General features: G+C 45.2%; 1 protein-coding gene across 12 annotated transcripts in view; it reads left to right on the forward strand.

Moving 5' to 3' along the window:
- The window catches only part of ST3GAL4 (ST3 beta-galactoside alpha-2,3-sialyltransferase 4), a 178,858-nt gene extending 171,952 nt beyond the window's left edge, over positions 1–6,906 (forward strand). For 11 of the 12 annotated variants that reach the window (XM_048512013.1, XM_048512019.1, XM_048512021.1 and 8 more), the window contains 5 exons: positions 9–104; positions 1,410–1,599; positions 2,265–2,408; positions 3,792–3,935; positions 4,939–6,906. In XM_048512013.1, the coding sequence (XP_048367970.1) occupies positions 9–104; positions 1,410–1,599; positions 2,265–2,408; positions 3,792–3,935; positions 4,939–5,025 (661 nt within the window). In that variant the 3' untranslated portion in view covers positions 5,026–6,906. The remainder of the gene's footprint in view (positions 1–8; positions 105–1,409; positions 1,600–2,264; positions 2,409–3,791; positions 3,936–4,938) is intronic. The other variant, XM_048512018.1, reaches the window with a different exon arrangement.
- The last annotated feature ends 6,496 nt before the right edge of the window (positions 6,907–13,402 follow it).

Raw genomic sequence — 13,402 nt, forward strand, 5'->3', positions numbered from 1 at the left:
TTTTGCAGTATGAAGTGCCGGAGATGCGCAGTGGTGGGGAATGGACACCGGCTCAGAAACAGTTCCATGGGAAACACTATTAACAAATACGATGTCGTGATCAGGTACAGGCGATGCTTGGGCTTGTGATCTGTCACTGCAGAAGGGCCAGTCTTTCTGTACACCACAGGCTGTCATTGGTACAGCCAGTTTCATTTCCTAGCCTGTTACAGGAAAGATGGGACTATTGCTGAAAATCTGCACTGCATTGTGTTCTTTTTCTGAGATGCTGTGAAGCATTGCTTTGTATCCCGGCATCATCCCATTGGACATTTCTGCTTCCTTTTCCTCACTAGAGATGATGTACATCAGGGTGAGGAAATTCAGTGTGACGATATCAGGACTGCTGGGTAACTTTTAAGGAATCAAACAGGACACAGGGAGACAATTTTTGCCAGCAGCCCGGCCTTTCCTTTCCTCCCCTTCTCCTTCCTTCCTTCCTTCCTTCCTTCCTTCCTTCCTTCCTTCCTTCCTTCCTTCCTTCCTCCCTCTCTCCCTCCCTCCCTCTTCCTTTCCCTTCCTTTCCTTTCCTTTCCCTTCCCTTCCTTTCCCTTCCTTCCTTCCTTTCCCTTCCTTCCTTCCTTCCTTCCTTCCTTCCTTCCCTTCCTTCCTTCCCTTCCTTCCCTTCCTTCCTTCCTTCCTTCCTTCCTTCCTTCCTTCCTTCCTTCCTTCCTTCCTTCCTTCCTTCCTTCCTTCCTTCCTTCCTTCCTTCCTTCCTTCCTTCCTTCCTTCCCCTTCCCCTCCCCTTCTCCTTCGCTTTGCTCCCCTCCCCTTCCACGTTCCCTTTCCTTTCCTTTCCTCCCCTTCTCCTTCCCCTTCCCCACTGCTCCTCTGGCTGTTGTTCCTTCTTCAGATCATGGTGGCAGTACATCAACATACTGCCTCCCTCCAGAAAGAGGTTGCCAAGCTTGTTCTCAGAAGTCAGATATGATTCATCTCTACTGCAGGTTAGGGTTTCTGCCTCTGTGCAGGCCCAGTGGAAGAGTTCCTCACAGCTTCCTCCTTCCTTGCTGAGATCGTCAGTAGTGGTAATTAGAAGGTGGAGGAGAGGGTCTTTAGCTTGACTAGGCCTGAGTGTGCTGATGGCCTCAGCAGTGCCAGGGGGAAGCTGAAGGAACGGGGTTCTCAGTTCGAGTCCAGTCCACACACAGTGGAGGAATGCCTAGCTGTGTTTGGCTTTTAGGAGATCCAGGCCTACATCAAAGAAGCAGCTAGAGATAGTGCAGTAGGAAAGGAAGGAGTAACTGCAAGCAGTCTGTAGCGCAGCATGGGGGTGGGTGGTCACTATCCAGAGGTGTAGCTAATCTGCTGCATTTCCTGAAATGTCAACATGCAACTTTCTCTGACTGTCTAACTCTCCCTCTGCACAGATTGAACAATGCACCAGTTCATGGTTATGAGCATGACGTGGGCTCCAAGACCACTATGCGCCTCTTCTACCCAGAGTCAGCCCACTTCAACCCCAAAACGGATAATAACCCCAACACCTTGTTGGTGCTGGTGGCGTTCAAGCCTATGGATTTCCAGTGGATGGAAACAATCCTCCATGACAAGAAGAGGGTAAGCTGCTGGGAGGGAGCGAGGAGAGAGTTGGGCTGCTCCAAGGCACAGGTCCGTCTGAAAACTGAGTTCCTTTTGCCTGGAAACTTTCCCCTTTACACCAGAAACATGGTAGATAGTTACTGAGTGCTTGTGCAGTCAGGCTGATGTTGTGTTGTCATTGGATCTGGAAGTGCTGTTTCAGCCACAGTCATATTTCATTTCCTTGGACAAGGAATATATCTGGCTAACCTCTCCATCTGTGAAAATGAGCATAATGTACCACAGGGGGCAGGGGTCCCCAACTTGGTGCCCGTGGGTGCTAGGGGGCCTGGTGACACTTTTTCTGGTCCCTGTCAAGTGGGTGAGGACTGGTAAGAGAATTTACCTGTGCACTTCTAATAATGTCAGAGGAGTACATTAATGGGGCATGGAAGAACACTCTGGATATACTCAGGGATATTTTCATCTGTGGGCAGCCAAGAGTGATTCCCAGCTAAAGCATGGGAAGTTCAGGTTCTACATATTCCAGTACATAAGAAAGTCCTTGCTTAAATTAAGCAGTCTCTCTACATTGTTTTTCAGCCTTTCTTCCTCATAAATATTAATGCCATCTCTGCCTCTTCTCTGAAGAGTAAAAAGCTCATAACTGAACCCCCCCCCCCTTGGTTGTTTTTCCCCCTTAGATTCGGAAGGGCTTCTGGAAGCAGCCCCCATTAATTTGGGATGCAAATCCTGAGCAAATACGAATTCTCAACCCCTATTTCATGGAAATAACTGCTGCTAAATTGCTTAAGCTTCCAATGAAAAATCTTCGGAAGATTAAACAGGTAAGAGAGTAGAAGAAAGGAAGGAAATGGGTTCTCTAGGTTTAAGTTTTGAGAGTGAGCAAAAGAAATTTCCCCTCCCCAGATCCTTAGAATGGAGTAAGGACCTGTCCGCGACAGATCGGAGAGCTCTCCTGTCTCCCTTCATTGGGCTTCTATTTGAAAGCTATCTTGTCGTGGGCTATTCCAGACCTTGTGGTAAAATATGTCTTTTGGGGGGAGAGACACACAATATGTAGGAGGAGGAGGAGGAGTTTGGATTTATACCCCACATTTCTCTCCTTTAAGGAGACTCAAGGTGGCTTACAAGCATCTTTCCCTTCCCTTCCCCTCCCCGCAACAGAAACTTTTTGAGGTTGGTGGGGCTGAGAGAGTTCTGAGAGAACTGTGACTAGTCCAAGGTCACCCACAGGCATGTAGGAGTGTTGAAACGCAACTGGGTCACCAGATAATCCTCTGCCACTTAGGCGAAGGAGTGGGAAATCAATCCCAGTTCTCCAGGTTAGAATCCACCTGCTCGTAACCACTACTCCACGTTGGCTCTGTGAATGCTGTTGGCAGGGTAGTTTCAGAGGGTAACAGTGTTGGTCTGCAGCAGAATAGCTAGATTCAAATCCAGCAACACCTTAGAGACCAACAAGATTTGGGGGTATGAGCTTTTGAGAGTCAGAGCTACCTTCGTCAGATACAGATTGGCAGAATAGACAGTTGCCTTAACAGCAGAAGTTTAACATCCCTCTTTTTTAGCAGGATAGTAAGTGATAGGACCATTATGTTTTTGGTTAAACGAACCATTATGGCAGGAGTTCAGTTTTTCTGCCTATCAGCATAAGCCCATAGAGACTCAGTAAAGCATGCATCAAAAGAGTGACAAACCATGAACTTGTTTATTGACCCAGTGTCCCTCCCCAGTTAAGGTGTTCTACAACTAGGGCACCATCCATGGGCACCAGCCTTCCCTTTGAACACAGGGGATGATGGTCATATCTTGGGATTCTTTGCCCTCCTGGAGAAATGAGACTCATGGAGCAAGGAGGAGAAGGGAAATGAAAGTATCAGGATGCCTGTTGAGCTGAAATTTATATATGATGTCTAGGGGTTTTGCATCTGTGTTAGATCACATGCGTGGAATGCAGGGGGACCCAGCATCCCTCTGTTTGATCTCCACCATCTCCCGTTCAAAGAATCTCAAGAAACAGTAGTAGTTTAGAAATGCAGACAGCCAGAGAAAGGGAAATGAGAAGCTGAGCAGAAGTTTCATGCGACATCAAAGCCTCAAAGCTCACCTTTATCTTAACCAGCTGAACAACGTAGCGGGAAGAGGATAAAACAGGACTCCAGTCCAGCAGAAATTGTGATGCATCATTTTTTTTCTTTCTGCCTTAGAAACCAACCACTGGGTTAGTGGCCATCACCTTAGCATTGCACTTCTGTGACGTGGTACATATTGCTGGTTTTGGATACCCAGATTCCTCCAACAAGAAGCAGACCATACACTACTATGAGCAAATAACGATGAAGTCAATGGTAGTGAGTTTTGTTTTTCTTTTCTTTTCTTTTCTTTTCTTTTCTATTCCTTCCTTCCTTCCTGCCCCTCCCCCTCCTCTTCCCGTCCCTTCTACAGATTCTTGGAGAACATGTTTGTCAGTTGCTGGGGTTTTTATACAATTTGGGGCACTATAAGGTTAGGATTTTATTTGCATTGAAACTGTATTTGTATTGAAATTGATATGGTTTTATTATGTAAGTGGACTGTTATAACAGCTCTGAGCCCGCCATGATGGAGAGAGATCTAAAGGAAACATCCATATTCAGAAACAGTCACCTTAGAAGCAGCAGCAGAGGGAAGCCTTTGGCCTTTATGCCTTGTTGGCTGGCATTCCAAAGCATTTGATTGGCCACTGTGTGAAACAAGAAACTGAACTAGATGGACTGCTGATCTGATCTAGTGGTGCTGTTGAATACTTAAAATTTATTTATTTGTTTGTTTGTTAAATTTAATATACCGCCCAACCCCGAAGGGATCTGGGTGGTGTACAACAATAAAATACATTAAGTTAATATTAAACTCATAACCATCATGTAAAACTTTACAGGAACAGGGACCTAACAACAGATGACAACTCAGAAAAAGACCTTCTACACCCCTGGGAGGGGGCTAAGTACACAGTAAAATCAACCAAGTATGATGTCATACAGGGGTTGATGGGGGATGGCAAATCAGTGGCCAGCCTCTCCAAAAGCCTGGTAAAACAACGTCATTTTACAGATCCTGCGGAACTGTCCCAGGTCCTGCAGGGCCCTGATGGCTGGAGGAAGAGTGTTCTGCTAGGCGGGGGCCAAGGCAGTTAAAGCCCTGGCCCGAGTGGAGGCTAGCCACATCATTGAGGGGCCAGGGACCCCCATTAAAGAGTCATTAGTACACACACCTGCCCCACTGTGGCTGCTACCAAATGGATTTCAATGCTTGTAGGATTTTGCACTTTTGGGGCCATGATTACCCATTCTTTGTTTCCTGTTACTTGTCTTGCAGAGTTCAGAGCACAATGTCTCCAACGAAGCTCTAGCAATAAAAAGGATGCTGGAAACAGGACTCATCAAGAACCTCACTTACTTCTGATGGAACATGGACTGCAACTTCTGAGTTGTCTGCTAGGCCAACCGGAGGCCTACCATGGCTGGCAGCCTCCCATCCACAGCTTTCCTTGCCCCTGCCTCTGACAGTGACTGCTGTGAAGATCTCACAACTTTGCTCAAACGGGGCGGAAGGCTCAGTCAGCAGCTAGGGACATAAAGGATCCTGGAAAGAATGGACAATGGTACCTGTAGAATTAGGTGATCTTGTAAGCAGTAAGATGATTCCTTCCACGAAGGGGTGCCACAATGTCATGAAAGCCAAAGACTGGCATAAGAGCAAGACACTGGTCCTCACAAAATGGATGCCTCTCAGAGAATTCTGGAATCCTTCTTGTGTATCAAGCCTGGGTGGGAAGGGGGTTGACAGCTGAACTTCCCTCCTGGCCCAAGGTATGCTTGGCTGGACAATGGGGATAGCTAATTCTCATTGTGTCACCCTAAGGTGATTCAGTCAGTGCTCTAAGCAGACATTACCTACCCTATCTGCACCCATCCTTGCAATCAATCAGTATTCAAGAGAACAGCCCAGGCTTTCTCTTGGGCCCCCCCCCCCCCCCCCGTCACTCTCTGTCTCCAACTAATGGCCCCAAACTAAAATGGTGACTGTCTCCATGGGGTGATAATCTTGGCAGATTCCACCATCTGTGGAGTCCTCCTCTTTTGGACAGTTGTATGGTTTCCTCTGCATCGAAAGGAGGCTCTTGGGAGCTGGAGCTCCTGTGGCATAGATGTATCCTTTTGGGACCCCAGGCCAAACTTGACTGTGGGCTCTGGGGCAATTTGACAGACACTTCTATGGGATTTTCCCATCCCAGGACATGCTGCTACCTTAATCACTTTTGCCTTCCCGCTCTGAGGGCCAGTGGTGGCTGTTTACTAGGCTATTTAAGTTATAACTGTGTCAGGTTCTTTCAGTGGACCATCAGAAGCCAACTGCATGAAGGATTATTGGCTGTCGGCCATCTTGTTTTCTTTCCCCTGAATCGAGATGTGATGAAATGCACTGGTTCCCCCTGCGGTGGAAGAATTAGTGATGTCCAAGAGAAAGCTGTCAGGGATGGGAGCGGATGATGATGTTGCCCACTCATTTTTTTCTCTCAACAATTACTTTTCAAGGATATAGCATACAGGGAGAACACCCTACAGTATTTTGATAATGGTTTTTATACTAAAAACAATGAAGTTGAACTGAACATCTGGGCTTCTGGGCTCTTGGTTGAAAGAGAATCCTCCTTCTGTGAAGGGTGTATGCGTGCGTGCGTGCGTGTATGTGTGTGTGTATATATATATATATATATATTTCTATGTGCCCAGCCTAGTATCCCAAGTCTGTTCTTGGGAATAACTTTCTAATTATATGCTGTAGGTATCTTTTCTCTAGCGTGTGGGAGCCATATCTCAGCAGAATTAGGACTCCAATAAGAAATGAAAGAAAAAAACTGTCCAGGCCGACACTGAGACTTGAAGAAAGGGGGAAGAATTAAGGGATGGGGAAAACCTGTGTGTCCGTTGCGTGGAGAGAAAAAAACATCGCATGCGATTCTTCACAAACAGAATCAGAACTTGTACAGCACCTTGTCTGCCTTTTCCACTGGGAAGAGGGATGTTTGGGTTATTAAAGACGAAGGCTCTTCTCAGGGGGCCTAAGACATGGGGTGAATTTCAAAGAAAGCTGCAGCTTCATGTGGGTTGGTCTGTAGTCCATACATTTCAGGAATGGGCCCTTGTTTGAAGACATCTGCCTGGCATGGGATGGAAGATCCATGCTTTGAGAAAAAGAGTCTCTCAAATAGTTTTTTTTTCTGTGGGAATAAATATTTTTAACTTGGGTGCTGTGTGGTTTCCAGGCTGTATGGCCGTGTTCTAGCAGCATTCTCTCCTGACGTTTCGCCTGCATCTGTGGCTGGCATCTTCAGAGGATCCTCTGAAGATGCCAGCCACAGATGCAGGCGAAACGTCAGGAGAGAATGCTGTTAGAACACGGCCATACAGCCTGGAAACCATACAGCACCCAAGTGATTCCGGCCATGAAAGCCTTCGACAATACAATATTTTTAACTCTTCTTTTAAGATCTCAACTTTCTGATCAACATTATTTATTTCCCTTAAGTCAAGGGTACTGGTTTAAGGCTTTCGACATTTGCCACTTGGTTTTGTCTGTGAGCAGAAAAAAAACAAGGGGAATTATGATATAACCTTCCTCCGCAGAGGGGAGGGGGAACAATCCCTTTCCCTCACTTTGCAATTACCAGTGTGCCTTAGCCATGGGTAGAAGCATCCAACTTCAAGGGGCTGACTTTGGAATTCAATCTCTAGTGGCCTTTACATCCATTGCCAAGAAGGAGGGTGATTGGATTGGAGGAATCGCCCATGGTGTGGCCCCTGCAAATACCCAGGAGCATTGGCAATTGACCTGGGAGCTAATTTTTCACTGAAGCCCAGACGGCTCCTTGGAGGGAGGGCGAAAGACCATTTTTAACAAGGGTGGAGTTGCATCTTGTGGGCCATGTGGAAATGTCTTTCCTGACCAAGTGATAACTGCAGCTCAGTGTTAAGTATCAATAAATTTAATTTAAAACCAACACTTCATGAAGCAGAAATGTTTTGTTATAGAACATGGGTAATGCTTTTTTTTTTTTGCATTGTTGTTTGAGTCCCCTGACCTGGATGGTCCAGGCTAACCCGATCTCATCAGATCTTGGAAGCTAAGCAAGGTTAGCCTGGTTACTGGTTGGATGAGAGACCACCAAGGGTCAGCGCTTGACACACATAATTCCATGCCTTTTCCAATCCATGTGAGTCAAATTAGTGTGCTTACTGTGGTACAAAAAAAGTGGAGACTTGCATGAGCCCTCCTATGGAGTTTATGATGGATGACAGTAAGGTTTAAATTCAGCTCATTTTTGTAGCCTACCACACAAGCAGAGAGGCAGCATAGTGTAGTGGTTAAGGGGCTGGACTTAGAAAACCCAGGTTCAAATCCCCACTGTGCCATGAAGTGACCTTGGGCCAGGCACACACTCTCAGTCCTGACTTCAGCTAGAAGTTAGAAGGGAGACATCTAAGAAATACCAAGATTGTGATGTCGGAGCAGGCAAACCCCTTCTGTTCATCTCTTGCCTTGAAAACCTTACGTGGCCACCATGTGTGGACTGTACTTTTCACCCACCAGTGCAAGTCAGTTGTGGCCATTCTCCTTCTGTCCTCCTAGTGATGAAACTCTTCTTTTCTGGGCACTTAAGAGAGGAGGGGCAATTCCATCCTCAATTGGCTTCCAGCACCAGAGGCGGGAACAGTGATCATCTGCTGAAAGCTTGGATCTTGTGTTCATTTTTTCTTGCATCCATTTTGTCTGCATCCATTAAGAAGGAGGAAATGGCCAGAAGACAGAACAAGCCAAGGCAATGTTGCAGTAACCGGTGCTTGGTGAGGACTTGACAGGGTAGTGAGTGCAGAAACAAAGCAGCAATAGATTTGGACCCATGGTAGGAGCACCATCAGTGAAAGAACCCAAAGATTAAGCAGGCAGCGGGATGGGCCAACTGCATGGGCATTGATCTTAGCCAAAAGGCCAAGCAGGGTAGGCATGGAAATATATATGCTCACTATTGATTCTAGGTTTTCATGGGCACAAGGCAACAGAGTATAATCAGGCCCCTTTCCCCTTTGGTCCAGCCCTTTTGTTCTCTAACCACACTCTAGGCCTGCCAACCTCCAGGTGGTACATGGAGCTCTCCTGCTATTACAGCTGATCTTTAGATCAGAGGTGTCCAACTCTGGCACTTCAGCTGTTCATGGACTACAATTCTCTTCAGCCCCTGCTGGCATGGCCAATTGGCCATGCCAGCAGGGGTTGGTGGGAATTGTAGTTCATGAACAGCTGAAGCACCAATATTGGACACCCCTGCTCTGGGTAATCAAGATCAGTTCCTCTGGAGAAAATGGCTGCTTTGAAGGGTGGGTTCTATAGCATTGTATCCTGCTGAAGTCCCTTCTTTCCACAACCCCTGCCCTTCTCAGGCACCATCCCCAGGATCTCTGGGGATTTCCCAACCCAGAGATGGCAATCCTATCACAACCCTTCCATTTCACCTTTCACCTTTGGCCAGCGTGGTGTAGTGGTTAAGAGCAGGTGCACTCTAATCTGGAGACCCGGGTTTGATTCCCTGCTCCACCACTTGAGCTGTGTAGACTTATCTGGTGAACTAGATTAGCTTGTGCACTCCAACACATGCCATCTAGGTGACCTTGGGTTAGTCACAGTTCTTTGAAGCTCTCTCAGCTCCACTTACCTCACAGGGTGTTTGTTGTGAAGGGTAAGGGAAAGAAGTTTGTAAGCCCCTTTGAGTCTCATTACAGGAGAGAAAGGGGAGATATAAATCCAACTCTTCTTCTTTAACTATGCTCTTTTTCATTTCCATTTGCTTACTCTAGTAATGGGAACTTTTGCCTTCTCGGTTTCATGAAAGCAACATGATAAATCATCACTGTATGGTTGCAGCTATAGCATAAGTGCTTGGCTTTCCATGGAAAAGAGGTTTGGTATATTACTGCATTGTATAGTTAAATGTGGAAGAAGACTTCATGTTGTTTTCCAAGGCAGGCGTGTCCCACAGTTTGTCATTTGCGCTATGTTTAAAATTCCACAAAAACAACCCAAGACGCTTAGAAGAAAAAAAAGCACTTTGTTCCCTCATCGTTCCCAATCTGATTCATGACTTAGATTCATGAGACATTTACAGCCGAGAAATAATTTCCACTATTCTTTATGATGTAGTTAGCTATTACTTTTCTTTGTAAACACATCTGCCATTCTGACTCCTTCGTGTTAATAGTACTGTTCCCAGGTGTGCCTTTTACACCCTGCGCCTTGCGTCCCTATGGAGATAGCACAGTTCTCTGCCCTGGTTGCAAACTCAAGTCCTGTTGTATTCCTCACAGCTGGTGCACATTAGCAGGAACTCCTGCAGATCCAATAGAGCAAAACAGCACACTGACTTTTGCACAGCTGGGGCAGGCAGGAATGGCAAGAGTGGGGGGTCTGCAGTGGGAATTGGTAGGAATTGCCAATTTAGTCTCCACCCAGCTCATAAAAGCATGTGAATTCTCTGAAATTAACAAGCAGAAAATCTTGAAACATAAATCCACTACATCAACGAAAGGTAAAGGTAGTCCCCGTACAAGCTCCAAATCATTATTGACCCAAGCCACAGCATGACATTTACTAGGCAGACTATGTTTATGGGGTGGTTTGTCATTGTCTTCCCTGGTTGTCTACACTTTACCCCAAGCAAGATGGGTACTCATTTTACCAACCTCGGGAGGATGGAAGTCTGAGTCAACCTGGAGCCAGCTACCTGAAACCAACTTCCTTCGGGATTGAACTCAGGTCATGCACAAAGCTTTGACTGCAATACTGCAGCTTACCACTCTGTGCCATGGTGTTCTGTATGACAGTAATTACATCAAATAAAAATATTTTGGTTTCTAGAACAGTGTGTAAAGAAGAACACAGACTGTGAGACCTAGATAAGTTAAGGGCTAAAAATGTATAAAGCACAGTCTTGAGAATCTGCAATTCTATGAGTCTTGCTGCATAAGGGGGAGTCATTGGAAATTTTGGGGGAGAAGAATTGTTGCTATGGAGTTTAACTACTTTATTACCTCTTGCTTTCATGACCCCTGGTCTGCAGGCAAGCTGCATCTCTGCCTTTTACTGCATCTGGGAATTCTTGGTGAAGTTTGTAATGTCAACTTGCAGTTGTGAAGTCTTTAACGTACCACTAGATTTTTTCTTTTTGCTTTATGAATGCTCAACTTTCTCACAGTGGGGGCATTAACTTTATCCCTATGAGTGGGCCCCTGGGAAGCCATTGGCCCATGAAGTTTGTAAGCCACCTTGAGTCTTCTTACAGGAGAGAAAGGTGGGGTATAAATCTCAACTCTTCTTCATCTTCATATAGGCCACTTTCTCCTTTCTACTCTACTTTCTGTCTTCAAGGGGCTCAGGCCAACGAGTGTGGTTCTTCCTCCATGCTATCCTAACAACAATAAGGACAGGTAGTCTATGCTGCGACTGATCCATAGGATAGAAATAGCTTTGGGATTGCCATAACAGCCGCCAATCAGTGTTCTACTCAGTCAAGATAAGGTAGGAGGAAGGTGACTCTGTAGTTGCCACACGGGTCAGCCAATCTGCATTCTGTACAACCAACAAATGGTTGCTCCTGAGGCCAGCCCAGTATGACAATTCGGTATCGAGTGCAGAGTCATCGCAGGCTGTCTTCCAAAAGTATTATTATTATTATTATTATTATTATTATTATTATTATTATTATTATTATTATTATTATTATTATTATTATTATTATTATTATTATTATTATTATTATGAATATGAATATGAATATGAATATGAATATGAATATTAATATTAATATTAATATTAATATTAATATTAATATTTATAAACCGCCCTCTTCCGAAGGGCTCAGGGCGGTGAACAAAACATACCGATAGAGCACACAGTAAAAACAATAATATCAATTTAAATTAAATAGCATTAAATAGTGGCTCTATATATGTTAAAACTACCCCATTAAAAGCAGCGTTCAGTCAAATAAATAAATAGATGGCGTCCTACTAACAGATCCCCTAAAAAGAAAAAGAGGGAAGGGACGGTAGGATCCACAGATGTTGTAAAAGGAGAAAGAAGGGTGGGGGGGCATCAGCGGCCGCCTCCCCAAAGGCCCGGTGGAACAGCTCGGTTTTGCAGGCCCTGCGGAATTCATGCACATGGTGAGACCCATGAAGGAGGACATAATTAAGAGAAGGACTCTAGTTGGCATGCTGGGGCCTGAACATTGAAAATAAAACAAATCTGACGATACTCAGCATTTAAGCCACCCTGACTCATTTCAAGGGGATGTAACCATTGTAAACATACAAACATTGTGAACAACTCGCCCCCCTTCAGCTTTTCTTCACTCTGTTGTGCCTGCTCATAAATTGAGGGGGGTGTTCAACTAAGCTTGAAAAGCAGCCCTTCATTGGTGATAGACCAGATGCAGTAACAGTTTCAATTATTTTTACGACGCAACGGCCCTGTTAAAAACAGAAGCACCTTCCAAGATGGCTTTTTTATAGACCCACAATGAGTCGGTGTTCTTTTAATTAAAGACTCTGCTGCTAGCTGCTAAATAAAGCAGGCAACTTTAAAAGTAAGGAGATGGATGTGCGTGTGCAGTCCTGTCTCTTACACAGCGATCGTTTGCTACCAGCATTGCCTTACAGCTGTGAGGTTGAACTGTGAACTGGCAAAGGCAAAAAGCAGATCAACATGTTCTTTTCATCAGGTAACTTTTATGGCATGTTCCTGTCAGTTGTACCTCCTATCTGCAAAAAACTAGACAGTTGCACTTATGGCTGTAAAGCAGTGGTGGGATTCAGCAGGTCCACACTGCTTCGGCAGAACCGGTTGTTGAAATGGTGCTTGTAAACAACCAGTTGTTAAATTGTTTGAATCCCACCACTGGAACCGGTTGTTAAATTATTTGAATCCCACCACCGGCTGTAAGGAAATACTTTCAGTGATTTGATGTGCCAAGGAAATGTGATATGCCACAATATTACATGTGCCAACATGGATTGCTGTTTCCTGGGTCCTCTCTTTTTTGTGCATAGCTATGTAGGTCTCTTTTTGTGCTGTTTAATTTTACAAAAACAACATAGCTGTGGCATATGTGATTTTATCTCAGAAAAGGTTTAGTGACCTTCAAATAGCAGAACATGCAAACTTGACCTCTGCTTTTTTTGAGGCGTGTGTGTGTGTGTCTTTGAGTGATGGAGGCCCCTGAAGTATCTGGGGGGGGGGGGGCGCAGATGAGGCAGTGACTTTTAGGTGACAGGGGTGATCTCAGAAGTATTCTTTCACTCGACATGTGGTGAAGCTGGTAAGGAAGCCTCAACTGCTGTCTGTATTCGATACCTTCTTTCAATTGGCCATGCTGGCAGGGGCTGATGGGAATTGTAGTCCATAACATCTGGAGTGCCAAAGGTTCGCCACCACGGTGCTAGAGTGTGTCTAAACTGATTCCTTAGTTTCTGGAGGAGGATACAAATGTATTTGCTGGTGTAATTTCTACTTGTGAAGAAATGCTTGCTTCCTTAGCATCTTTAATAATATTGATGGGATGGAGTTTGTGGGAACTGGAGGCAAAATCTCCACTAAAGTTTTTTTTTTATTCATCTAGGGAAAAGATTGATTTACCTTTGCTCTGCCCCAAGGACAAACTTGCTCGGCTATTTCTCGAGTCAACCCACAGTGGGAAATTTACTAGGCCAGTTCTGTGATTTATTTG

This window comes from Sphaerodactylus townsendi, linkage group LG12, assembly GCF_021028975.2.
Source record: "Sphaerodactylus townsendi isolate TG3544 linkage group LG12, MPM_Stown_v2.3, whole genome shotgun sequence".
Taxonomy (NCBI): domain Eukaryota; kingdom Metazoa; phylum Chordata; class Lepidosauria; order Squamata; family Sphaerodactylidae; genus Sphaerodactylus; species Sphaerodactylus townsendi.